At 39.2% G+C, this 26,893-nt stretch overlaps 1 protein-coding gene across 50 annotated transcripts in view; it reads left to right on the top strand.

Moving 5' to 3' along the window:
* CLIP1 (CAP-Gly domain containing linker protein 1) overlaps positions 1 to 26,893 on the top strand; it is a 114,213-nt gene that overhangs the window by 61,420 nt on the left and 25,900 nt on the right. For 20 of the 50 annotated variants that reach the window (XM_070220278.1, XM_070220271.1, XM_070220273.1 and 17 more), the window contains 11 exons: positions 652 to 1,596; positions 3,935 to 4,051; positions 6,440 to 6,497; positions 7,007 to 7,090; positions 7,969 to 8,125; positions 9,523 to 9,688; positions 9,786 to 10,001; positions 12,267 to 14,534; positions 15,896 to 16,012; positions 18,320 to 18,426; positions 23,347 to 23,467. In XM_070220278.1, the coding sequence (XP_070076379.1) occupies positions 652 to 1,596; positions 3,935 to 4,051; positions 6,440 to 6,497; positions 7,007 to 7,090; positions 7,969 to 8,125; positions 9,523 to 9,688; positions 9,786 to 10,001; positions 12,267 to 14,534; positions 15,896 to 16,012; positions 18,320 to 18,426; positions 23,347 to 23,467 (4,356 nt within the window). The remainder of the gene's footprint in view (positions 1 to 651; positions 1,597 to 3,934; positions 4,052 to 6,439; positions 6,498 to 7,006; positions 7,091 to 7,968; positions 8,126 to 9,522; positions 9,689 to 9,785; positions 10,002 to 12,266; positions 14,535 to 15,895; positions 16,013 to 18,319; positions 18,427 to 23,346; positions 23,468 to 26,893) is intronic. The other 30 variants (XM_070220313.1, XM_070220307.1, XM_070220308.1 and 27 more) reach the window with 6 other exon arrangements.

The following is a 26,893-nucleotide window of genomic DNA, read 5'->3' as shown; positions in this document are numbered from 1 at the left end:
ATTGTCATTTCATTATGTAATCAATATAAAAATTATTAAGATATTTTACGTTCTTTCTTTCTTAAGTCTTCAAAATCTGGTGTATATTTTATACTTAGAGTACATGTCACTTCAGATGAGCCACATTACAAGTGCTCAGTAGCCGTATGTGGCTAATGGCTACTATACTGGACAGCACAGTCTGTAAAATCACCTCCATCAGATCGATAAGCATTTATCCATCCTGGGTGAAGTGGGGTAGATAGAACAGGCAAAATAGGAAAGATTCTTTCTTATCTCTCAGCTATAGCTGAGAACTTTGAAAGTTACTGTTTCTGTTAACTTATTATGAGTTAATGAGTACTTCCCTGATTTAAGTTTCTTTAGTGGAAAAAGAAATGTTTTTGGAGTGAGTTAAACTCCAGATCAATTTTAGATTCCTTTAACATCTCAAAATAGTGGAAGTTTGCCAAAGATTATAATTTGAAATTGGGGCTCCCAGAATTGGGCATAAGCCATTATCTCAGTTAGAGGTAGATTAACATGTAGGCGCTTGTAATAGCTGGACTGGCTGCCTAGATGGGGTAGTCATTAAAGACCTTCAAAGTTAAAGAAAATTGTCAGCGATTTGTTATTTAAATGATCTCTTTTTCTTTGGACTGCTGTTAATAGGTGGCTACAGTGTCAGAAAAGTCCCGTATAATGGAACTAGAAAAAGACCTAGCATTGAGAGTACAGGAAGTAACTGAGCTGCGCAGAAGGCTAGAGTCCAGTAAGCCTGCTGGGGATGTTGATATGTCACTCTCCCTTTTGCAAGAGATAAGCTCTTTGCAAGAAAAGTTAGAAGCTACCCATACTGACCACCAGAGAGAAATCACTTCTCTGAAGGAGCATTTTGGAGCCCAGGAAGAAACGCATCAGAAGGAGATAAAGGCTCTTCAGGTCAGCACAGAGAAACTTTCCAAAGAGAATGAGTCATTGAAAAGCAAGCTTGATCATGCCAACAAGGAGAACTCGGACGTGATAGCTCTGTGGAAGTGCAAGCTGGAGACTGCCATTGCGTCCCACCAGCAGGCGATGGAGGAGCTGAAGGTGTCCTTCAGCAAGGGGGTTGGAACGGAGACAGCAGAATTTGCTGAGTTAAAAACGCAAATAGAGAAAATGAGACTAGATTACCAGCACGAAATAGAAAATTTGCAGAATAAACAAGACTCTGAACGGTCTGCTCACGCTAAAGAGTTAGAAGCCCTCAGGGCTAAACTGATGAAAGTCATTAAAGAGAAAGAGAACAGTCTGGAAGCCGTCAAATCGAAACTGGACAAAGCAGAAGACCAACATCTAGTAGAAATGGAAGACACCTTGAACAAGTTACAGGAAGCTGAAATAAAGGTAAAGGAGCTGGAGGCGCTCCAAGCCAAATGCAGGGAGCAAGCCAGGGTTCTTGATAATGTTACGTCACAGCTCAAGGCTGCCGAGGAAAAGCTCGTGGATCTTGATGCGCTTCGGAAAGCCAGTTCCGAAGGTAAATCGGAAACTGAGACACTTAGACAGCAGCTTGAGGCAGCTGAGAACCAGATTAAAACTTTAGAGATTGAAAAGAGTGCTGAAAGTGACAAGGTTTGTATTGACATCTCCATCATTTTATTTTCTATTTGTTATCCATATTTTGCATTGTATGTTATTTTTGAGTTGAGGTAATTCATCCTCCAAATTCCTGATTTAATTAAAACAGATTGCTTGGTGCTAACAAATTTCTCAGTTGAGTATATTCTGAGTGTTTTGAATATGATTTCATCTGAGGAGATTAGAGAGCATAATAGCTCAACTAAGTGAACTTATTTTGGTTTCTTATTATCTGGGTACTTTACCTCTGGGCCATGCTGTGTGATCTCTGTTCAAGCTTGGTTCCAGTCTATAATCTCCTTCTAAAATAGAGAACTCCCTAAAATGATGGTGTTAAGGTAAATGAATTGAATGAATAAGATAGAGTATACTTATAAGATCATCTCCTCCTTTCCCACCAACATTATTGTCTTGTCCATAAGGTTATATATAAAAACAGAATGTGAACTCTGAGTGCCACTTGACTTTTATAAACTTACATGCTATGATAAATAACATTCACAGCAAAATTGAGGTTAACAGCCTAGAGCCCTTTGCAGTGCCACTAATGTCTCATTGGAGTTTTTTCTATGTCACAATGAAAATAGGATTTATTCCTTTTTTGAGGAAAGACTGGACAAGTATGCTTTTGATCAAGGAAATTATATGAAACATTTGCCAGCTACATTTCTTGCTAACTAGGCTTGTTAAATATCATCTTCTGTGGTGTTTTTGCTGAGGATGATTGGCCCTAAGCTAACATCTGTTGCCATTCGTCATCTTTTTTTTTGCTGAAGAAGGTTGGCACTAAGCTAACATTTGTGCCAATCCTTCTCTATTTTTCTTTTTTTTTTTGAGGAATGTTAGCCCTGAGCTAACATCTGCCACCAATCCTCCTCTTTTTGCTGAGGAAGACTGGCCCTGAGCTAACATCCTTGCCCATCTTCCTCTGCTTTATATGTGGGATGCCTGCCACAGCATGGCTTGATAAGTGATGCATAGGTCTATACCCAGGATCCAAACAGGTGAACCCTGGGCTGCTGAGGCGGAACATGCGAACTTAACCACTGCACCACCGGGCTGGCCCCACCAGTCTTCTTCTTTTTATAGGTGAGCTGCTGCCACAGCATGGCCACTGACAGGTGAGTGGTATAGATCCACATCCGGGAATTGAGCCCAGGCCGCCAAAGCAGAGTACGCCAAACTTAACCACTAGGCCACTGGGGCTGGCCCATCATCTTCATTTTTAAGGATCGTTTGAGGAATGAATACTCTTTCCCAGTCCTCCTGCCACTAGTTGGGTGCTGGTATTAATGCTAAATGTTCTGAACTTTTTGCAGGAAAAGCTACTCTATTGGCAAAGAAGGAAGGGTTATGATGGTTAAACGGGGAGAGGTGAGGGCAGACAAACAGCAAAAAATGGCTAGGTAGACTCAGTTGAAGAAGACAAACTGATTACAGGAAATTTTTCTCAAATCTCCTCAGTTGGTTTCAAAATACCAATCAAAACACAAAAATTAACTAGTAGAAAATATGTAGCCACTGGTTGCTCTACTTTTTTTACGTCAATTTAATGAAAGCCTGTTTCTGATGACTGTTGTTTAGTGCATTTTTAAAGTTTTATTTTTATTTTAAATGTTAAAATACTTTAAGCATATAAATGTATAAGCATATAAAATAATGCAGACATGTACCCACCATTCCCATCTTAAGGTTTGTAAAGTCCAGAAAATGAAGATGCTCAACTAACTCATTCAGAAAGTAAGCACCTGCACTTTCTGCTTTGGATCATACTGATATCCCAAATTTAGGTATAAAAAAATACTCTATTTTGAATATTTAAAATTAGCTATTAGGCAATCATATCTAGAACTGATTGTGTGAGAAGTCATTGGCTTCTTAGAGTTAAAAAAAACAAACAAACTGAGGTCAGCCCTATGGTGTATTGGTTAAGTTTGGCATGCCCTGCTTTGGCGGCCTGGGGTTGGGTCTCGGCTGTGAGCCTACACCACTGGTTGGCCATGCTGTGGTGGCAACCCACATGTAAGGTGGAAGAAGACTGGCACAGATGTTAGCTCAGGGCTAATCTTCCTCAAGCAAAAAAACACAAGATTGACAACAGATGTTAGCTCAGGGCTAATCTTCTTCAGAAAAAACAAAACCAAACAAAACCAAAAAGAACCCACCCAAACCAAAAAGGACTTTTTACCCATCCATACTTTTATTTCTTTCAGTTTTATTTGGTTGTGTTTGTTTCTCATAAATTTTTTATGTTTGCCTTATTTTTTCTTTCTCATTCTTTTTTGTTTCCTTTGATTCATTTGCTTCTATACCATATCACTATGAATGGTAGGCTAGTAGTGTTACCAGAGAGCTGCAGGGGAAAGAGCTAATGCTCAATAACCTCCAGGAAAACTTGAGTGAAGTCAGTCAAGTGAAAGAGGCTTTGGAAAAAGAACTTCAGATTTTGGTAAGTACCTGTTGGGGATCTGAATCTCAGAGTTTCTGGCCATTTGAATTGTTCCTGTTTAAAAACAAAAATCTCCCTAAAGAAAGAAGTATTACACCTATTTCTTTTCTCCTTCAAAGTGTTGGTTTAAATTGAGTGTATTAGTCATTGGCTGATAAATACCTTGAGGGGAATCGGTTCAAACCCAAACTAGCAATAAAGGTAGGTGTTACTTTTTTTTTTTAATCTCTCCTTTTTCTCTGGTAAAGCTTTGCTTTGGCATGTTATTGACTGACTTAGTTTTACTGAACACAAGGACCTTCCAAGTTGTACATCCAGCACAGTTAGGCTTCATTTGTAGTATGGCCGTGCACCTTCTCCTGTGTGCTGTGGACTGTGTGGAGCAGCAAGCTGTCCTGGACCGTCAGCACCCTCTCTTGGCAAGTCAGGGTGCTGTCTAATTCAGCTAATTTGAAGAATTCTCTCTTACAACTCAGTTTATTCCACCTCAGATTACTTTTCATATATGTCCTCTTCTCTTCATCCCAAGTTGTAAGACATTTTTTTCTTATCTTTTCTCAACCGTTCTCCCTTCTACCCTGCCTCTTGCATGAAAAACTTGAGCTTAGGGGGGCCAGCCTGGTGGCGTAGTGGTTAAGTTCACACGCTCCGCTTTGGTGGCCCGGGGTTCACGGGTTCAGATCCTAGGCATGGACCTACACATTGCTCATCAAGCCATGCTGTGGTGGCGTCCCACATACAAAGTAGAGGAAGATGGGCACAGATGTTAGCTCAGGGTCAATCTTCCTCACCCCCAAAACCCCCAAAAAACTGGAGTTTAAAGAAGGCTGACAGTCATGATCAGTGCCATGATCAGTGGGTATTCCACGTGTCCTGGGAAAGGAAAGTTGTAGGCTTATGGAGAAACTAGATAAGGGGAAGTTGGTTATGAAGGGTCAGTTGTTTTAGATCCTCTATATACCTTCCTATTCCACTTGTTACACTTGTTACACTTCTGTGCGAATACCAGTGGTGAATAAAAGTGTTTGATTTTTTTTTTAAAGATTTTATTTTTCCTTTTTCTCCCTAAAGCCCCCTGGTACATAGTTGTATATTTTTAGTTGTGGGTCCTTCTAGTTGTGGCATGTGGGATGCCACCTCAGCATGGCCTGGTGAGCGGTGCCATGTTGGTGCCAAGGATCCGAACCAGTGAAACCCTGGGCCGCCGAAGCGGAGCGCGTGAACTAAACCACTTGGCCACGGGGCTGGCCCCTGATTTTTTTTCTTATTTAAATGCCAATATTACAAATTTCTACTTTTTAAAATGTTAAATATGTAGCTGCACTGTTCATTATGGTAGCTACTGTTCACATATGGCTATATAAATTTAAATGAATTAAAATTAAATAAAACTTAAAATTCAGTTCCTCAGTTGTACTAGCTGCATTTAAGTGTTTAATAGCCACGTGTGACTATTGGCTGCCATACTGAACAGTGCAGTATAGAACATTTCCGTCATTGTAGAGAGTTCTGTCGGACAGTTCTGGTATATATTTCACCTACATTTTGAGAAAAACTTCTGGAAATTACCATGTTCTAATATGATGTCCTTTAAGAAAATGTGTTTTGAGTTTCACGTCATTTCTCTGCCCTCCTCCCCAAACTTTTAGGATACTTTACTTTCTTTTCAAGTTAGAGTATTTCTCTATATACTCTGAAGAGACAACTTGCCACCTTAAGTCTGGCTTTGAGAATAACACAGGTGGACAACCTGTGGGCTTTGATGGACTTGTGGCTTGTCTGCACATTTTTTAATAATCCTAGTTAGTTAGAAATACTCATTTAAAAATTCTCTTGGTGTATCTAGTTCAAAATTCGTCTCAGGAAAACCAGGAGAGTGGTTTTATCTTGCCTACTGTCAGGTTTAGAAAAGACAGTGGGTAAGTGATGGACCTTTCAGTTTAAGAAGTCGTTAACACAGCTTTAGTTTCAAGATAATAGGTTACAATTACTCTCAGATATAAAACATTTCAGAACTCAGATCACGGTCTTAGACAGATTTCTGAAGAGAAGGTATGCTACTTGAGGTTAGCACCATGAAGAAAAAGCATGCACCATATGTATACACACACATGCATATACCTCCAGAAGTATGCACATTCACACATGTGTACAGGTATACGTGCATACCCAGGCATGTACACACACCCATGCAAACCTCCTTTACTCATGCGTACACATACATAGTATACATATGGTAGTAATCAATGCCTACATGTTTTAAGTATACATTAGTTTTAATGAAACAAAACCAGTAACAAAAAGTAGATAGTGTTGTAGTTATAACTGATAGAAACTTTTTATAATTTGAAATTTTGCTAATCTGAATATGTAATTCTTTTCCTTTAGAAAGAAAAGTTTGCTGATGCTTCAGAGGAGGCGGTCTCTGTTCAGAGAAGTATGCAAGGTATGTCTAACCAAAGTATGGGCAGAGAATGTCATGTTCTCAGACTGGAGCTGGCCTCAGGAGTATACAGAATAGATGCTGCCTGTAGACTAATTTCACTATCCTGGAAGCTCCCGCAGTGTACAGTAATACTGGATTTCATTGCCTCTGTCTTCTTTTCACTTAAAGCTTGTTCCATATTAAAATGTAAGTATACTTGGGAAAAGCATTATCTTACTTAAGCTTTAGTCATTGATAGCTTTACTGAATTTTGATTGGAAAGAGGAAAGAGATGACTGAAAAAGGGATGCCTGGTACCTGCCTTGTCCACAGATTTGAGGAGGCAAAAGAGAGATGCACGCTTATTTCTTTAGGTTCGTTACACAGTGGTTTGATTTGTAATGGGACTTTTTAGTATTCCTTTAATCTTATATCTCAAGCATATGATTTGATTTGGTTGTAAGACAGCCAAGCTCTCGATGGCTTATGAAATATGAAATATATTAAACTTTCACCTTTATCCTAAATAGAAACTGTAAATAAATTACGCCAAAAAGAGGAACAGTTTAATGCGCTGTCTTCTGAATTGGAGAAGTTGAGAGAAAATTTAACAGGTAAGAAGACGTCTCTAGTTGCCTTACGTTAGATATAGTAGGCTTCCTAGGATTTGAGATGATCGTAATATGTTACAATAACATATCTACTATTCAGGCGTTATTTCTTCACTCATTATTCTGCCATAATGTGATAAAATACTTGAGATCTATAACCTACAGCAAATCCTCTCAGGGGTTTTCAAACAAGTCAGAATTCACCACATCGCACCACTCCCACTGCTGTCCTCCATCCAAGCCAACTATCATCTTTATCTGAGCTACTGTAACAGTGGCCACCTGGTCTGCCTGCTTCTGCCCTTGCCCCCTTTGTCTGTCCTCAGCACAGCAATCAGAGCGATCCTTTTAACATCACGTCAGATCATGTCACTTCTCTGCTCAAGATCCCCAGCGGCTCCCATCTCACTCAGAGTGAAAGCTATGATCCTTACCGTCATTGGCCCTGTTACCGCTCTGATTTCATCTCATTCTACTCTTCCCCTTGTTCATTCTACTCCAATCACATTGGCCTCCTTTGTGACACTTGCATGTCAAGCATGTTCTTGCCTCAGGGCCTTTGCACTTGCCTTTTCCTCTGCCTGCAATCCTCTTCCTTCACTTCCTTCCGACCTTTACTTAAACGTCACCATCTCAGAGAGGCCCCATCTAAGATTTTAACCTCACAACTCCTTCCTAGCTCCTTTCTCTGCTTGTATTTTTTTCTTCTTAGCACTTAGCACTATCTGTTATACTATTTATTTTCTTTATATGATTTTCATGAGAGCAGGGATTGCTCTGTGCACGTGTTCCAAGAAAAAGACTTGGCATACAGGATGCAGTCAATAAATTTTCGTTGATTATGACGCAACAGTGCTGTTCTTTTTTCTATATATATTCAGACATGGAGGCGAAATTTAGAGAGAGAGATGAAAAGGAAGAGCAGTTGATAAAGGCGAAGGAAAAGTTGGAAAACGACATTGCAGAAATCATGAAAATGTCTGGAGATAATTCTTCTCAGCTGACAAAAATGAATGACGAATTACGTCTGAAAGAAAGGTATGTATGAATATGTTCGTAAGAGTACTTGCATAGGTTGGGCTCTGAAGCAAGGTTTAGATGGGAGAGGAGCCATACTCTCCAGGATTGCTATGTTTTAAAGTTCCCTTCTCTCTCTCTTTCTCTATTACCTCAGTGTATCTTTGAATCAACTATTTACCCTTCTAAGTGGTACAATATTGTAGACTTTTTGGTGACTTATAAAGAAAAGGTAGTAGTTTACCAATGGCAATAACATCTTTTACAAGCAGTTAAAATATTTTTAATTCTTTTTCAATGTAGTGATAGGTAACACTTATTCATGGCTTACTTGTGCCACGGACAATGCCAGCAGCTTTATATAGAGTATATTTTCTAATTCTCATAATAATCCTATCAGGTGAGTGTATGATTGTTCCCATTTTGAAGAAAAAGACATGGAGGCTTAACAAGGCTAAGTAACTTGCCTGAAGTTTCAGATCTAGGTAGTCTGGTCCCAGAGCCCTTGCTGCTCCTAATCATGACCTTGTACTTCCTCAGGCTAAAACTTCTATTATCTTAATCTCTGTTCTTGTCTTTATTCTGAGGTTTTGTTGCTTTGATTTTTTTCTTTTAAAAGTTGCCTTATAAAAATCGCATATTTTTTACAAGGCAAAAACTTTCAGAGGATATTTTAGGACTGTTAGACTTTTGATTTTGAAAGTGTTAATACTTGGCAAAGTTACGTGCACATCCAGGCTTACACCTATGCACAATTCAGCATTAGCAGCTGGGCCTTGGTTGGCCAACTCTGGTCAAACTTGCTGTGAGGCGGGTACCGCCACACAGGTGATTGTGCAGTGCCTTCGAGAAGTTCCATTTCTGTAGGTGTTTTATGGGTGTAAAATCCAGAGGTACCATACAAGTTTCCTTCCTGTGTCCTCAGATTCACTTGACAGCCTGTTTTCTACGTTGATGTCCACGTTTTTTGTACATCTTTGTTCGACCACATGTGAAAACTTTAAGTGAAAACTTCAGATTATTTATAGTCATTTTTCATATCTTCTGTTCTCAAGTGGCACTAGAATGAGCTTTTGATAATTAAGTCTGCTAAAATTTTGAAACTTTCTAAATTCTCATTTCTTCTACTGTGTTTACATTTCACTCATTTTTCCTTGCTGATCTGTTGACATAAAATAATAAACCTTCACAGTTATTATAGTTGTTACTCTAAATAGTGTATTTATAGCTATCAACATTGTTAGAATTATTCTTCAGGGCAAGTCAAGGTCATTTTGCTTATTTCAGATGTTATTAATTACTCATAACATTTATAATCATTAATACAATTATTATTAATAGTATCTTTTTAAGTAGAGCTCTAGAACTTAAAGCATGTTTTTGAAAAATGTAACACCTTGTCTTGAAACCTGTTCCAGAAACGTAGAAGAATTACAGCTACAGCTTACCAAGGCCAATGAAAATGCAAGTATTCTGCAGAAGAGTATTGGGGAAGCAACTCTCAAAGCTGAACAGAGCCAGCAAGAAGCAGCTAAAAAGCATGAGGAAGAAAAGAAAGAATTGCTGAGAAAGTTGTCAGACCTGGTAAGGAGAGAATAAATGGGACTCTTTGCTGGCAGGGAAGGTGAAGGTAGGACCTATGTGGCTAGATGACTTATTCCTTCACTTGGGGTGGCTGCAGGAAAAGAAGATGGAAATGAGCCACAACCAGTGTCAAGATCTAAAAGCCAGGTATGAAGAAGCCAGTTCTGAGACAAAGGCAAAGCATGAGGAAGTCCTGCAGAACCTACAGAAGATGCTGTCGGACACAGAGGAGAGGCTGAAGGCTGCAAAGAAGGAGAACAGTGACTTGTTGCAGGAGATGGTGGAACTGAAGAAACAAGCCGACAAAGCCAAAGTAGGTTATGGGAGAGAATTATATTGTTGCATTACAGTTTGCTCAAGTTCTGCATCGAGGCTGTAAGTTGCTTAGAAAGTAGCAGCACATAGGATGAGTGAAGTTGGCCTTTACAAATGTTAACCTGAGTGCATGACAGGGTGGCAAATCACCTTTCCCATGGCTTCACATGTTTCCTACCAGCTGCTGTGCCTTCTCAGGGATGGTAATGGCTGCAGGTCTTTCCCCTGAATGTACTGGGTAGCCATCACCCCCTCTGCTCCTTGTCCCCAGCTGTCACAGAGTCTTATGTTGCCTGAGCTCTGTCTGCCTGCTTGTAGTAGACTCTTTGTTGTGAGAAAGCATGTCCTCTAATCTTGGCCGTCTTGCTGCTGCCTTGCACTAGGGTGAGGAGAGACATATTGCAGAAAGGCAAGAGGCAGAGGCCAAGTGAAGCAGGGAATGGAGGCTGGTTGGAGGAACAGAGCTCTTACAGGAAAAACTAGAAATGAGAACTCTAGAGAGGGCTTTTATATGTTCGCAGAAAGGCACCATGAGCTTATTGACAAGGAGGCTGGATTCGAGGGCTGTGAGGAAACATCCTATTATTAAATACAATGGAACTTGATGTATTGAATTTCATTTTGTGGTGTCAGGATTGTATCTGTGCCCCAGTATATTTTTTGACTCTGGTAACTTAATGAAATTCAACTCTCATACTGCTATTTAACTTTTTCCTGCTACTGTTTAACTTACTCAAAGAAAAGTAAATACTTGTTTCTGTTTTTAATGTGTCAGAGAAATGTTTGTATAGGAGTTTAGTAGAAAAAAATAGACCATACATAGAACTTGAAACGAAGCCTATTTAAAACTTGTTAATTAAGTGGACCATGACATAGTCATATTTAAGATGCCTAAATTTTGTCTTCTACATACTAGCCTTCAAGGCTTTCTTTTCTCCCTATAAGACATCTCCAGTTTTATGAGCCATTTAACACTGGATATAATTTCCAGATCTTTTGTCTTTGTGGTTCCCTTTATCTGGACAGACTCCAGATTTTTAGTTTTTCCCTTACAATGTTGCAGCCTGACCAAAACACAGCATTCTGGTAGTTTGTGTAAAGTCTCATTAATTTTGTTTGCTGGTTTTTTTTTTTTCACAAGGATCACTTGGTTAAAATGCCAGGCATGTTTCTCCTCCAAAGTTGTCTGGATATCTGATTTCTGTGGATTTTGGTGTTTGTCAACAGCAGTGGCTCACAGACTCTTTTGAGAATCTGATAAAACCTTAAGATGTTTTTCCCAGGAAAGTTTATATATACACCAACAAGTTTTATAAAAAATTTCAGGGGGTTCATGGAGCCTACAACGCTTCTGTGTTTCCTGGTTTAAGAGCCAGTGATCTATAGCTGTGCTATCCAGTACAGTAGCTGTTAGCCACACGTGGCCATTCAAATTTAAATTAGTTAAATTTTAATAAAATTACAAATTCACCTCCTTGGTCACACTCACCACACTTCAAGTGCTTACTGACCACACATGTGGCCAGTGGCTGCCTTATTGGACAGTGCAGATAAAGAACATTTACATCATTGCAGAAAGTTCTAGACACTGCTGATAGAGACATTGTGGTCAAATTATTTTATAAACCAATACCTTTTTTTAAACCCGTTTGTTTAGTCACCAAAGCCTAACAAATTAGTCTGTATTTTTAATAAGTTATATGTAATATTGAGACTAAATTAGCCTCAGGCCAGTGGTTGTCCTTTAATAAGTAAGGTCCTGCTGTTAGTTTTTCAAACTATTGGAAAGTAATAGTTTCTTTTTCTCTCACCTTCCCCCCCCCCCCCTTTTTTGGCTAAAATATACTCACTTTTTGTAGTTCTTTGGATTTTATTTTTAAAAATTCTTCTATGAATCCTTTCTTTGATAGAAATAGTTGGATAATTGGAATGGCAGGAAAGAATCCTATGCCCTGATGTCAAAGTCAGATCACTGACTTCTTTCTTTCTCTTTTTGGTAGCTATCAGGAATAATTTTAAAATTTATTTCAAAGATAAAATAGACTAATAGATATATCAATACCTTGCAGAGCTAACCTTGCTTTGTGTTATCCTTTCATGGGCTCTGTTCATCTAGTTTCTTTCCCTTATTATCCAGGTAGTTTCTAAGACATTGTAACAGTTTTTTAACTTGTATGATTTAGGTTGTATTAAGTTATTTGGGCTTGCATTTGTCTGCTTGATTTCATTTTGTTTCCATTCTTTCCATCTTTTGTTTCTGTAGTCGCTAACTTATTTGTTAACATCAGCCAAAAAAGAAATTGAACTAATGTCAGAAGAGCTGAGGGGTGTGAAATCAGAGAAGCAGCTTCTTGCACAGGAGGGAAATGCTTTAAAGTTAGAAAAAGGTTCACTTTTATCAAAACTTATAGAGGTGGAGGCCAAAATAACTTTACTTCAGGAAGACCAACAGAAACTGTGGTCATTAAATGAAACTCTTAATTTAGAAAAGGAGAAAGTCTTAGAAGAAAAGCAAGACACTGAAAAGCTTTATCAGCAGGAACAGCTCAATAAAGCGGCTTTGGCTATTGAGAGAGAGAAATTATTTAAAGAAATCAATATTGCACAGGAAGAACTCTTGAAGATAAATGTGGAAAATGACTCTTTGCGAGCTTCCAAAGCGAGCTTGCAGGCACTCATAGAAGAACTCCAGTTCAGCAAAGATAATTTGATTACTGAGTCTAAGAGGGATCAGGAAGCAAAAGATCACCTGGAGGATCGTATCGAGAAGCTTGTTACTGAAAACCTTGCCTTGGCTAAAGATAAAGATGAAATTATTCAGAGGCTTCAGAGCTCTTATGAGGAGCTAGTCAAAGATCAGAAAACCTTGGTGCAGGAGATTGAAGATCTCACAGCTGAGAAACAGTCAGCTTTAGAGAAACAGTCAGGTCTTGATAACATGTGTGTAGCCTTAAAGGTAGAACGAGACAGTCTTCTTCAAAACAATAAAGATCTGCAATTTGAGAAGGATGCGCTGCTTCAGCATCAGGAAAAGCTCAATGCCAGCCTGGAGGCTGCTTTTCAGGCCAAACAGCTGCTCAGCATGGAAGCCAGTGGGCTCTGCACACAGCTGGACGCCGCCAGCAAGGCTCTGAGGAAGGCTGAGCTGGAGACTCTGCAACTTCAGGCTACAAATACAAGCCTCACAAAGCTCCTGGAGGAAATTAAGACCAGTCGGGAGATCACAGACTCTGAGTGCATCCAGCTTCTGCATGAAAAGGAAACGTTGGCCTCATCTGAGAGGAGGCTCTTGGCTGAAAAAGAAGAACTTCTCAGTGAAAATAGGCTCATCACTGAAAAACTCAGCAAATGCTCAGAAGAGGCTGCCCATGTTGAGATGAGCCTGAACGAGAAGATCACTTACCTGAATTCTGAGAAGGAGGTGATTTGTCAGAAAATTACTAAACTCAAAAAGCAGCACGATAGTCTCCTGAAAGAGAAATCTGTGTTGGAAATGCAAAATGGAGATTTACTTGCAGAAAGAGAAAATTCCATCAAAGCCATGGGCGACCTTAAAAGGAAATATGATCAAGAGTCTGCAAACAGAAGAATCATTGTGCAAGAGAAGATAAAACTGCTTGGCAACCTTGATGCTCTGAAGAAAGAGCTTCAAGAGAGAAAAAAAGAAAACCAAGAACTAACAGCCACCAAGTGTGATCTCTCTTTAATGCTGAAAGAGGCTCAAAATGCCAAAAAGAATCTAGAAAAAGAACACACTAACATATTGGAAGCAAAGGAGAGTTTGAATGCTGAACTTAAGACTTGCTGTTCTGAAAAGAAGATCTTGCTGAGGGATGGTTTGAACCTGCAAGAAGAGTGTCAGAAATTAAACGAGGAGATCCATACGATGCAGCAGTCCTTGATCCTGGAAAAAGAAGCCAGAGCAAAGGAAAACGAGTCATCCTTGTATGAAAACAGTAAACTCCACAGGAGAATGGTGCTCCTGGAGCAGGAGGTGGAAGAGTTAAGAGGGTGTACCAAGGAGCTCCAGTCTGAAAATTTTGTACTAATCCAAGAGAAGACCAAATCAGAGCAAAAAGTGGCAGAGATAATTAAGGAAAAGGAACTCTTGAGTGCAGAAACAGCTCAACTTGCTGCCAATATAGAGACTCTGAAGAGCGATTTTGCTGCCTTGTCCAAATCTAAGTTAGAACTGCAGGAACTGCACAGCTACCTCACCAAGATCCTGGATGACCTCCAGCTGAACCACGAGGTGACGCTGGCTGATCGAGCCAAGGTGATGCAGGACAACAAGAACCTCCTGGCTGAGAAAAGAGAAATGATACTGAAAAAGGATGAGCTCCTGAAGGAGAAGGAAAAGCTGGCGGAAAGCTACTTCATTCTTCAGAAAGAGATTAGCCAGTTGGCCAAAACCAACAGCCATATTTCAGCCAATCTCCTAGAATCTCAAAATGAAAACCGTATTTTGAGGAAAGACAAGAGCAAGCTCACTCTTAAAATTAGAGAGCTCGAGACCCTTCATTCATTTACGGTAAAGTAGGAGGTTCGAGTATTGAGCACCTGGACTACTAACACCGTGCACTAACTTTTTAGTGGTTTAGGGGATTTGGCTTCATTTCCACATAAGGAAACCCCACCCTATTTAATCAGTTGCTTAGATGTCTCAAGCTCTTTGTTACCACCCAAAAGGGCAGTTTTTTACTAAGTGTCTAATTGCAGTAGTCTCTCTCAATTAGAAAGAATTGTAAACTGTGAATAAAAAGGATATGTTTTTTAATTTAAGGAAGAATTTTCATTTCATTGTAAAAATGGGCACATATTGAAATATAGCGTCTTCTATTTGGCTTTTCTCTGTTTCATTGTGCCTGTCAATTTGGAGCTGGAAGATTCCAGTGACATCTCCATATAGGGAAGGGAGAATTCCCATAAGCTTTATTAGACCAAATGGAATTGTAAGCAAGTACCTAAAAAGATTTTAATTCATTTTTATGATTTTTTCTATCTTATCAGCTAAGGATTTGTTTCCATATGCATATTATCTTTTTTATTCACAGCCGTGTTTACATTTGTTACCCACAGCTTCTCATAGACTTTTCCATTCACTGCTTCTCATTAAACACTTGAGCCTTACGTTATAATTGCCCAAATACTTTTTATTTTTATTGGAAAAATTCTCAACCTAAATTCTGAGTGATTTTGAAAGCCCCAAATTTGAAATAGCAAGAATAGTATTTTAGGAGCTAGCCCTGTGGCTGAGTGGTTAAGTTCGTGCACTCTGCTTTGGCAGCCTGGGGTTTGCTGGTTTGGATCCTGGGTGTGGACATACACACTGCTAATCAAGCCAAGCTGTGACAGCATCCCACATAGAAGAACTAGAATGACTTACAACTAGGATATACAACTATGTACTGGGGCTTTAGGGAGGGGGGAAAAAAAGATTGGCAACACATGTTAGCTCAGGGCCAATATTCCTCACCAAAAAACCAAAAAAGAATAGTATTTTAAACTTATAACAATAAATAAGATTAAGAGACAATCCAGCTCCATAAGAATGTTGCTCTTTATTATCACTGAACATTTCTCTCAAACATAAGTCAGATTGAGCATGACTGTCAGGTGTAACTTGGAACTTGCATTGAAAAATGTAGGCTAAGAGGGGTCTGAAAATATGCAAATTGCATATTACAATTGGCTTACTGAAAAATGGCATGAAAATGGTCTGCAACTTTGTTCTGCTTCGGAGTAAAGACCTTTCATGTCTTGGTCTGTTCATTTTGGCATCATCCTCCCTGTGTGATTCCATAACCACACAGACATGGAGTGCTGCCTGAGCCTGCCTATTGGGGTTGGTGAGGGCTGTCCTCATTTCTCACAGTGCTTTCTTGTATCTAGGCTGCTCAAACAGCAGAAGATGCCATGCAGATAATGGAGCAGATGACCAAAGAGAAGACCGAAACCCTGGCCTCCTTGGAGGATACCAAGCAAACAAATGAAAAACTACAGAATGAAGTAATCAGATTTAAATGGCTTTTTGTACAAAGGACAGCTTATCGACTTCATGGAATGTTTGATCACTAACTCAGGATTGTTTATTTTTTGAAGTGTGGCCTTATACAGGTTTGATCTACATTAGTGGAGTCGAATGTACACCAGAACCATGATAAATTAAATAAAATGTAATTCTTCACTGCTTATTTAGTAGGATCAACCTTTAAAAAATGAGGGGGAAACCCTAATAGCGTGGCTTTCTATGGGTATTTTCCAGTGACAGAACTAATGAGAGGAGGTACTGATAACATTCTTTAGTTTTTATATCTTTTATCGTTTTTTTTTGAGGAAGATTAGCCCTGAGCTAACATCTGCTGCCAATCCTCCTCTTTTTGCTGAGGAAGACTGGCCCTGAGCTAACATCCGTGCCCATCTTACTCTACTTTACATATGGGACACCTGCCACAGCATGGCTTGCCAAGCAGTGCCATGTCCACACCCGGGATCCGAACCGGCGAACCCCGGGCCGCAGAAGTGGAACGTGCAAACTTAACCGCTGCGCTACCGGGCTGGCCCCAGTGTATCTTTTATCTTAAATCACATTTTTTTCCTCAACTGTGTCCCACCTTTGAGCCCCTGAATTCCATTCCTCAGCCCTGAGTTTGACGTAAGCCGTTTCTTGTCCTACTTCAGTGCTGGTTCCCTTTTGTGTCATCTTGAATTAGTCATTTTTGAGTCTCATACAAATTTGTGGTGTTAAGATAATTTTGACTCTGTCCAAAAGTAGCATTTCTCATTCTTGCACCCTTGTTTGATTCCCCTCCTCCCACCCTCCCAACTCATACCAACTCTTTCTTTCTTTGGAAAGCTGTTACCTAAATCCTAAGCAGATTGATTCACTGAAATAGTTATGTGAAATTCTGTAGAACTTCAGATGCTTTTTAAAGTGATAGGCAGGTAAGACATTAAGGAATTAAAGTAAAGGAAGGGACGGCCACGTTGAACTGCTGTTATAAAGACTAGGCCTTCTCATGTGGAGGGTCAGTGGTTGAGATCTAGGAAGATGTGAACATTTAAGATAATTATAGGATAAATAAAATGATGTAGAAGGGAGCACATTTATAGAACTGATAGTCCTAAGAGCAGAAAACTTAAGCTGAAAATTAAAAAAAACATTAAAAAATCATAGATGATAATCAAAATTAGAAGCAAAGTAAATGAAAAGATTTTTAGGCAATGTCTCTAATCTTTGCGGATAGATCAGGAAGAATTGTGTGTTTCCATAACATACTCATTGGTGTGTTTATTACAGCCAGACTACAAGACTCGGTGAATCATTTCTTGGACCTATTGTGAAATTATGTTTTTCTTGTTCTGTGACTCTGGAATTTTAGAGGGCATTAAGAGGAAGATGGTGGTGTTAAAACCAGCAAGACACTTTCTGGGACTCCTGACTGGTGGCATGTGATATGACAAAAGTGTCTCTGGCTGTAGGAGATAACTGCACAAGTCATGGAGAGCCAGCATGGCACTGGGGCACACCCTGTGTAATGGATGGCCCCTGTCAAGCTCCCGTCCTCAGTGCGGGCTCCCCATCTAGAACTCCAGCCACCTGCCGGGGCCTGTGTTTGGTCACATCCCCACTCATGCCAGTAATGTGTCTGGCTTTCCCATCAGGGACCAGGCCCTGAGCTGGCTTTGTCCCCCATGGGCAGACGATGGGGCTGAATGTGTGTGAGTACCTTTCAGTCTCACTACGTGGCTTTTTCCTTTTTGGATTGAATTTCAGATGAATAACTGAATCTTTTCCCATCCACAAATATTTTGATTCAAATAATTTTTGTCATGAGGACTATATAAATTTGGTACTGATGTTGAAAAATATCATCCTAATTTATTAATCTGTAGGGAGAAAGGGGTTTGTTTTCATTACAAAGAATAATCCTTGCTGATGTCACTCATGCCTTTCCAATTTGTTCTTTTTTTTTTAATATGGATCATACATGAATAGCAAGTTCAAGGATAAATATTGAGAATTGTACACAAGGAGAAAGAAAACTTTTATTTTAATTTACATAGCAATTTAGCTTGACATTTTGGCCAGGTATACAGGAAATGTCTGACTAAATGTAAGGGGGAAGTTTGCAGTTTATAATAGACTTAGTCATTTGTAATCTCTTCACCCAGGTGATTTTTTTTTTTTTTTTTTGGCAAGTGACTGATTTCACCTATCTTTTTAATGTGTATTTTCACGAATAATTTGTCTATCCAATCATGTCATTGGAAAAGGAAATAATTTCATCAAGTTTTTTTCTCTTCGTCTTTAAGTTGGATACACTTAAAGAAAACAACTTGAAAAATGTGGAAGAGCTGAACAAATCAAAAGAACTTCTGACTGTAGAGAATCAAAAAATGGAAGAATTCAGGAAAGAAATGTAAGTTTACCTCCTTTGAGAGAAATTATGGAACTTATTTAAAATTGCGAAAATGAAAATGCTAATTATTTAAAAACTGCTTGACAAGCACATAAAGTAAAAAGTAACGGTCACCCTCCAGTGTCTGAAATGCTGTTGCATACCTGAGAAGTAACCCCTGTAACCACTGTTAAGTCAGCATTATACCTAAGTTAAAGGATCAAAATGAAACGTGCTGGCTGAGGAGTTTAGGACATTTGGAATTCAAATGTGGCTTTGTAAAGCCTTCTGAAAATACAAGTGGAATCACAGTTTTTTAACTCTTAACATTTGGAAACGTCAGACTCTTTATTAATAAATCCCTCAAACTCTTTCTGAGGAAAAAATAGGTCATTTTTCAGATTATCAATAATCTTGATTTTGAGAGTAATCAAATCTGGCATGGAAATTAAATGAGCAGAATTTTGGAAGCCCTTTTCTAATCAAGGTTCACCCATCAATCTGCTGCCTAGATTTCAGGCAGACAGGCTATCCATGTTTCCTTTGTCAACACTGCCTTTCAAGTTTGGTTATTATAATTATTGCAGATTGTTATTTATCTGGCATTTTAAATAATAGTTACAGTGGAGATTTCCTTTTGCTTATTTATTCTGAGAACTACACTATATCAACTGTATGAACCTAAAAATTTAAAGTCAGTTAGTCTGGTGAACATTTGAGCATGTCCTTCACGCTAGGTACAGTGAAGCTAGGACGAATACAAAGATGAATTATGTGTAGTCCCTGCCCTTCAAGGTTTTATATTATTATTTCTAGTTCTGATCAAATAGATGAGATTCAAACAAAAACAAAAGGATCAATTCCAAACTGCTGTTCCTAAGTCATTACCCTCGATACTATTTGCTGATCAAACTTGGATTAAACTGGTATATGTCTAATTCTTCTGAGAGTTCTTAAATATTGTTTCCTAGAATAATTAAAAATTATTTTCTAGAAATAATCTCATCTGAGCTACTTGTGATGATTGATCCCTTCCTCAGTCTTAGTTCTAATGATTCCTCTCTAGATGGTTGAACAGTTCCCAACAGTTCCATTTACATACGCAGATTTATCAATTTATGATTGTGATTATGGCTATCAGGAGAGGCTTAAATTTCTTGGCCTGAAAAGCCAAATAACACAAATAGATAATGGTCACTGATGGGAGAAACCAATTCAGTATCAGTTCAGAGAAGCTGAGTCCAGTCACAGTTGAGGATTTTTTCCCATGGCACGAGTAGTTAAGCTGGAGTGTTTTGGAACACTAAGTTGACTTTAGTTCTCTTGTGTCACACAGGCAGCTGGTGAGGGAGGATCTGAGCAGCAGAAGATTCCCTAACCCACCTCCCACTGCCATAGGCCCTCTGAGCTCTCTGGGCCTTACTAAGTAATGCAGGGGCCAGGACCAGAGGGCCCTAGCCGGGAGAGCTCTTGGGAGTTAGATGCAGATCCTCGTCCTGCAGTGCTGCTTAGGAGCCCCTGGTAACGGTCATTACGTTGGTCTAGTATTTAACTGTTCAGCATCCTCACTAAATCTGTCACATCACCCACCCCCAGTTAATGTGGGGTGGTTTCACTTCTATTAAGAGATAAATTGTTTTTGTGCCGCCTTCTTTGAATGATCTCACTGAATAATAAAAGCTTAGCCTCCTGCCTATAGATGCACAGATTCGGAGGCCCTCTGACCCTGGCCTGTTTTCCTCCCTGGAGCTACTTCCCCCAGATTTCTGATCCCTGAGGGGAGTAGTTCAGGCAAGGAAGAACCAGACCACAGCGCAGACAGGGCCTGGGTGGTTTGAGATTCTTTACCTCTTTTCTGGCTCACCAGACCTTAGGGGATCATGTCTTCTGTGAGTAACTCAGTACACGGTGGCCAGGATTCTTAGCAAGAGGGAGGAGCAGTGGGAAACATACCAGTGACAGACGTCAGAGCTGGTGGGGGAGCCATGAGGAGTAGGTAGAAAGAGCCTCTGCCCCTAGTGACTCATTGTTCCCTACCCTAGACTTGGCCAAATTTCAAGGACCATCTGATATAAATGTACTCTGTAACGGGAACAGTCCTTCTCAAAACAAACGAAAAAACAGTCATTTTACTGTTCCTTAGTTCCTCAGTGCTCAAAACTAGAGAATGAGCAGCTGTTTATTTTCCTAGGGCTTAGCGTGTATCTGGGGCTCTTTGCATCCTCTGGAGCTTTCCTGATGTTTTTCCTCACCTGGCAGGGCTGCAGTTCCTGAAGGAAAAGGGACACCAGTGTACACACTGGAGCTCTAATAGGAACCACCTCCTAAAGAATGGTGCCCTTGACACTGGGAGCCCAGCACTGTAACCAAGGCTTCCTCTTCTCTGTGCTGCTTACTGGACTGGTTCAAGGAAAACCCTTGCTCCTATTTTCACATGGAGAGAGAGAATAAAATGGTTTCTCTCTGGTGTATAATTTCGAATCTTAGGGAAAACAATATTAAGCAGTCTAATATTTATCTTTAATTACTTTCTGGGCACAGTAATAAATCTAGAATATATTTAGCATAGTACTTAATAGATTTATGATAGATTCATAAGTAGAATGTTTGCAAGTCGGTGTTAACAATGTTTACGTTACCTCTCAGTTTTAAAACTGGGACAGTCTTCTGTTTCAAGATATCTTGTTGTGTATAAAGAAAAGGAGCTTGAAAATTTAGAAATATATTTGTAGGTATTTTCAGAATTATTCCTCTGAGTATTTCCAGAAGTTGGACTATTAGAGCCTTTGTCCTCTGTGAAATGCATGTGCTCGCTGTGCTCTAAGAAAACCTGAAAGGTGTTTCTATATTTGAATCACAGCTGAGGTCCTGCCACTTTTAGCTACAGTTCTCTTCCTTCTGCAACTTAGTGACTTTATGATTTGGGGCAAATCTTTTCACATCCCTGAGCCTCAGTTTTCTCACCTTTAAACTACAAATAATAACATTGGCCTCTTTGAGCTTTGAGGATTAAAGGAGAAAATGTACATGTAAGCATTTGTAGATTTTAAATCATTGAACAATTACTGGTGGGGTGTGTGTGTGTGTGTGTGTGTGTGTATTTTGTTTTGTTTTGTTTGCTGAGGAAGATTAGCCCTAGGCTAATATCTGTTGCCAATCTTCCTCTTTTTTTGCTTGAGGAAAATTAGCCCTAAGCTAACATCTGTGCCAATCTTGCTGTGTTTTGTCTGTGGGTCACCACCACAGCATGGCTGCTGATGAGTGGTTAGGTCTGCACCGGGGATCCAAACCTGCAAACCTGGACTGCCAAAGCAGGGCACCCCGACCTTAACCACTATGCCACAGGGCTGGCCCCCATAAATACTGTTTCTATAGATCAGTACTTTAGGCCATTTTGATATTTCTTTGACTCCTTGTTTTAACTTTCCTTGTTGTGGGCTCTTAATAGAAACTAAGGATTTAAAAAACTTTAGAAGATGAAAATCTTAAAGAGAGAAAGATCTGGATCACATACTTATCACTGACAGGCCACACAAATACTGAGACCAAACAGCCCCTAAAGAAGGCAGTGACCACTTGGGAATAAATTGTTTGGTTTATGATGACTTTGTCATAAGTAAAATCTTCTGATTTGTCAAGAATTGGTGGACTTTGCCAGAAGATGAACTTGAGCTGTAGGGTGTGTGTGTGTGTGTGTGTGTGTGTGTGTGTATTTTGATCATAATTAAAATCAAGCCTTCCAGCTTTTGAATGACTAATTACCTGAGGCTAAAATTTCTTCTCAGTTTTTCTTCACTTACTGAATAAACTTCTCTGGAAAACACCTAATTTAATGTGTTAAGAGAATTTTTGTGTAGATTTATTCTCCTAAATCTTCATGAGGTCATCCCAGTATGTATAGTACAGGTGGATGGAGAATTAAAAATCAGAAAACTGAAGATGCCAAGCACTGCCACCCATTAGACAATTGAAGTTAAAAATAGCTGTATTCGTGCATCAGCAGATGGATTCATACCCAGATGACTTGATTCAGAATTCAGCCATGCATGACAGCTCGCTAAATGGAGTTTAGCCAGCACAGATTTAAAATTCATAATTGCATCAAAACCTTCTATGGCATAAAACCAAAATCCAGGGATCAAATAAAGTATTTTTAATATCCTCGGGTAAGGATAACAATTCGGGATATTTTGGATTAATTAATAGTGAGGTGATGTTTAATAAGTCTACTCACCTTGTTCACATTTTATATGCTGACAGTCGTGATATAGGTTAGCAGGCTATATTTTTGTTTGCTTCTTTTAATTACAAATTAGCATTGTGGAAAGAATGCAGTCAAAATAGAACACCTGTTATGTAATTAGAAAACTGCATTTGCTTTGGGTGTTTCACCTCGAATTGTTCTAAAAATATACTCAGATTCACCCCAGCTCTTGACTCTGATAGATACTGGCAAATGGGGCCATTAGATTTTTATTTCTGCCAGAAAAAAACACATTACAGATGTATGCAGTTAGAACAGAGAGACTTAGCAGCAAAGTAAATGACTTTATCAACGTCGTGGGTTTTAGTGTAATTTTGTAATGAAAATAGTCCTAAAGACGAGGAATACTGACCGTTTCATTTGTTACCTGTTTTATAGTAACATTGCTTTTATATGGGGAGTGTTTAGAAATGGGATAAGTGTGGGTGGTGAGAGGGTGGATGTAGTGTTTATTAGGTTTAAAAAAATGTAATAATTGTGGGTGGTAGCACTCCTCTTGAGAGGTTAAAGCCATTTAGCCCCTCCTGCATGTAGACAATACTGTCTCCTGTTATTATAGATCCTATCAGGCACGTGACCCAGATATATTTTCCTCAGTGCTGTGAAGCTGGTCGTCTCCCACAGTTTCCTTGCTTGTCTTGTTTCTATGGTAACCCTGCACTCACTGTCCTTTGCAGAGAAACCCTAAAGCAGGCAGCAGCTCAGAAGTCCCAGCAGCTTTCAGCGTTGCAGGAAGAGAACGTTAAACTTGCTGAGGAGCTGGGGAGAAGCAGGGACGAAGTCACAAGTCATCAAAAGGTCAGTGGGCCTTGGTGGGCGTTCCTCGCTCTGCCATGCTAACGTCTGCTGCTGTTGGCAGAGCACTTGGAGGTTCCTCAGAGATGTGCTCGATGTGGTTGGGTCGTTCCAAATGGGATTTCAAGTTACCTATGTTGTGTCTCCTCGTTTTTCAAGCGTCCTTTTATAGGACTTAGGGTAGGAGTGAGTTGATGGATCCTTAAAAAGAAAAACACACTGGGAACTTGCAAGCAAGTAGAAAATATTTTTATTAGATGATCTTATAGCAATGCATTTAAATTGAAAGAAACAATATTTTTTCCCTACTATTGCTTGGATTTCAAAATTATTTTTCTGTAAGATTTTTTTTTCTTTCATCAAAATTGGTTTTAAGGAAACAGATTCCAAGAATACGGATTTGGTGCGAGGGTTGGCAGCTGTTTTTAAATAGAATTCTGCTTTTCTTTAAATTAAAAAAAAATCTAAACATTTCCTAGTGGAATTGTGTATATATGTGCACTCATGTACATTGATATGTGGAATATGTGGTACACCTGGAATGGCCTGTAAGCTGACCACAACCCATTTGCTTCTGTATTTAAATTACAAAGGTTTCTGATAAGTTTATTAAACACTGAAACAAAACTGATTTTAAGTAATGCTTCCTTCTGCTTTTTATTCTTTGACAGTTGAATGAAAGTGGTAGATTGTTATTCACATCTGACTTCAGAGCAGAAGCTCAAAATGACATTTTTAAGAGAATTTTACTGTGTAGTCATTAATTCTTGCTTTGCACTTCAAGAGAAAAAAATTTTTTTCTTCAGCATACTTTGCAAACATTAATTCTCATTTGGGATGGAGTAGTTTGGGGTAATCGTGTTGAGTACCCGTTGACCTGGTGCAGTTTGTGGTGAAAGTACTTCTTGGAGAGTTGATTTCTGACTTTAAAGTCTTCAGTATAGCTTTCCACATTTTCTTACTTCATGAAAGAGGTGCCACATCTCTCCAGACTCTGGGATGATGATGATGCAGTTGGAGATAGTGGCTCACATTTATTATTGGCTCTTACTGTGTTCCAGGCACAAATAAATGATAACTATCATCTCGCTTAATCTTTACAATAATTATGAGAGACAGCACTATTGTTATGCCCATTAGTAAAAGAGGGAACAGAAGCACAAAGAAGATAGTGATTTGCTCAACCACATTCAGCTAATAGTGTGAAGAGATGTTTGTCATCTTCTGATTTGGATCAGGAAAAGAATCAGAGGGTTGACTTAAATAGGGTCACCGCATTCTCCTCTGATGGGCGTGTAAGAAATTGGTGTTCATGAAAATGGAAGCCCTTTGACCAGATGAGGTTATTTTTTTCCTGGCACAAACAAGTGTGTCTAAAATGTTGGGTAGCTCTGACATCAGTGTGCCTGTAAGGACTTACAGGAGAAGGATCTCTGCTGAGTGCTGAGTCTGTTCGTCTCCTTTTATCTCATTTCACTGAGCGTCTCTGGGAGAGAGAGTGGGTTCCATACACGGCAGGAACACACAGAGATCATCCTCTCGTCTCATGTTGTGACCTTAACCGGACTGTTGATTACATTTCTGTTTCCGTCACTCGGACCAGAAGGAGTTCAGAGGGAAGCGTCGTGACTCTTTGGGCAGAGGTTTTCAGTGCATCTCTCCATCCTCCAGCTCTTTCTCTTTTGCAAATTGGGATTTGAATTATCTTCCTTTTGGAAAGGTTTTATGACTAAAAACATGAAAATCAGTGACTGAAGAGTGTTAGAAAACAGCACCTGCAAGGAACAAAAAAAAGAAAGTGACTTCCCTTCAAAGAATGGGGTCGTCGTGCCGCTTGTAGTAGTGTTTCACTCAGAAGAGAGAAACTGGGAGTGTGAACGAAAACATAATAGGCTTGGATGATAGAGATTGTTAAAAATGATATTGATTCCAAGAAAGATTATAGGTAATTCTTCCCTTGATATAAATATATTTAAAAAGAGTGGAGAGAATCACCCATTTAAAATAACTTAGAAGCAACCTTAGTTTACAGAAGACTGATTAATTCATCGAGCTCTCTTACTCTTACTGTATAATCTCCAAGAATCTAGAGTACTGTTTACTTCTGTAAAATTACAAATTTTTACTTCATTACTGTCTATAGTTGAGCCAAACTATTGATCCGCTATGTTCACAGATGTACTACAGAGCCACAGTGTTTGACAGAAACCCTAGTTTTTAAAAAAAGAATTTTAATTGTAGTGCTATAGAAATATTTAGTGTTTCATTCTAAAATTAAGACAGCAGAAGCTAGATTGACTTAGGATAGATAAATACTGACCTAGGACCCGCGTTCTATCCTAATCCCTTTATTTAGTAGCACCATGATTTACTGAATGTTTACTGAGCTGACTGCCGTGTTTCACAGAATCATCACAACATACCTATGAGATAGTAAGATTATTTTGTAGACAAGGAAGCTGAGGCTCAAAAGTGAAGCAACTTGCCAAAGCCACACAGCTCTAGACAGTGGAGGAGCCGAGATCTGAACTCGTGTCTGACTGACTCGGAAGCCTGCTACTCTCCTATATTGAGGATAAAACTTACTTCTACTTACTTCATTGTTACTGTTGTTAAGATTAAAAAAATTACCCATGAGCTAGGATTGGGGTAGATGGAGTCAGACACTGCTATAAAAATGTACTCTCTACTGGTATTTTTTTTTCCTGTCTCATATTTATTTTGCTTAGAAAATCCGAGACATCTCAGAATCTGTTCTGCATCTTAAGGATCTTACTGGGATTATTGGCTAAAGATTTTTCTTTGAAAAGCCTCGTTCGTGATGAGGGCTGTTTCCTTTTGCTTTTTGTCATTTGGAAGTGAGGTTATTTGTTGAAATAAAAGAATCCCTGCGCTCCCTGTGACAGTGGTTTTGTAGAACACTCTCTGTGTGTCACCTTAAAAAGATGATGCAGGAAATTCTAATTAAGAGAGTTAATAACAAGTAGGACTACTGTTGGTCGAAGGTGGAGAGTAATAAATTCCATTCTTTGTTGGAATCTCCCATTCAACTTGATTGACAAGTGGGCATCATGTGCCCCTCTGAAGGAAGTATTTTAACAATTGAAAGTGCTCCCCTATTTGCTTATAATCCTTGAGGAAGGAGCTGGCAAAGCCAGAAAGAGAACCTACGCATTTGCATTCTTTGTTGTCTGCTCCCCCTATCAGATGTTCTCCTTTCCAATAAAATTAAGTCACCTTTCATTTTAGGAGAGGAGAGAGGTGAAAACCAGCATCAGTTAGGATTGTGAGAGGCAGAAGTGTTTATCTGGCATCAACAGTGACAGAAATCTTCATAAAATGTCATATGGAGGGCCTTGCCTTTTAAAAGAGACCATATTAGAGTGAACCATATGAAATTGCTATTATTCTGCAATTTCATATGGTTTA

Source organism: Equus caballus, chromosome 8 (assembly GCF_041296265.1).
Source record: "Equus caballus isolate H_3958 breed thoroughbred chromosome 8, TB-T2T, whole genome shotgun sequence".
Taxonomy (NCBI): Eukaryota; Metazoa; Chordata; class Mammalia; order Perissodactyla; family Equidae; genus Equus; species Equus caballus.
The sequence above is the reverse complement of the archived record's forward strand: the minus strand, read 5'-3'. Positions and strand labels throughout refer to the sequence as shown.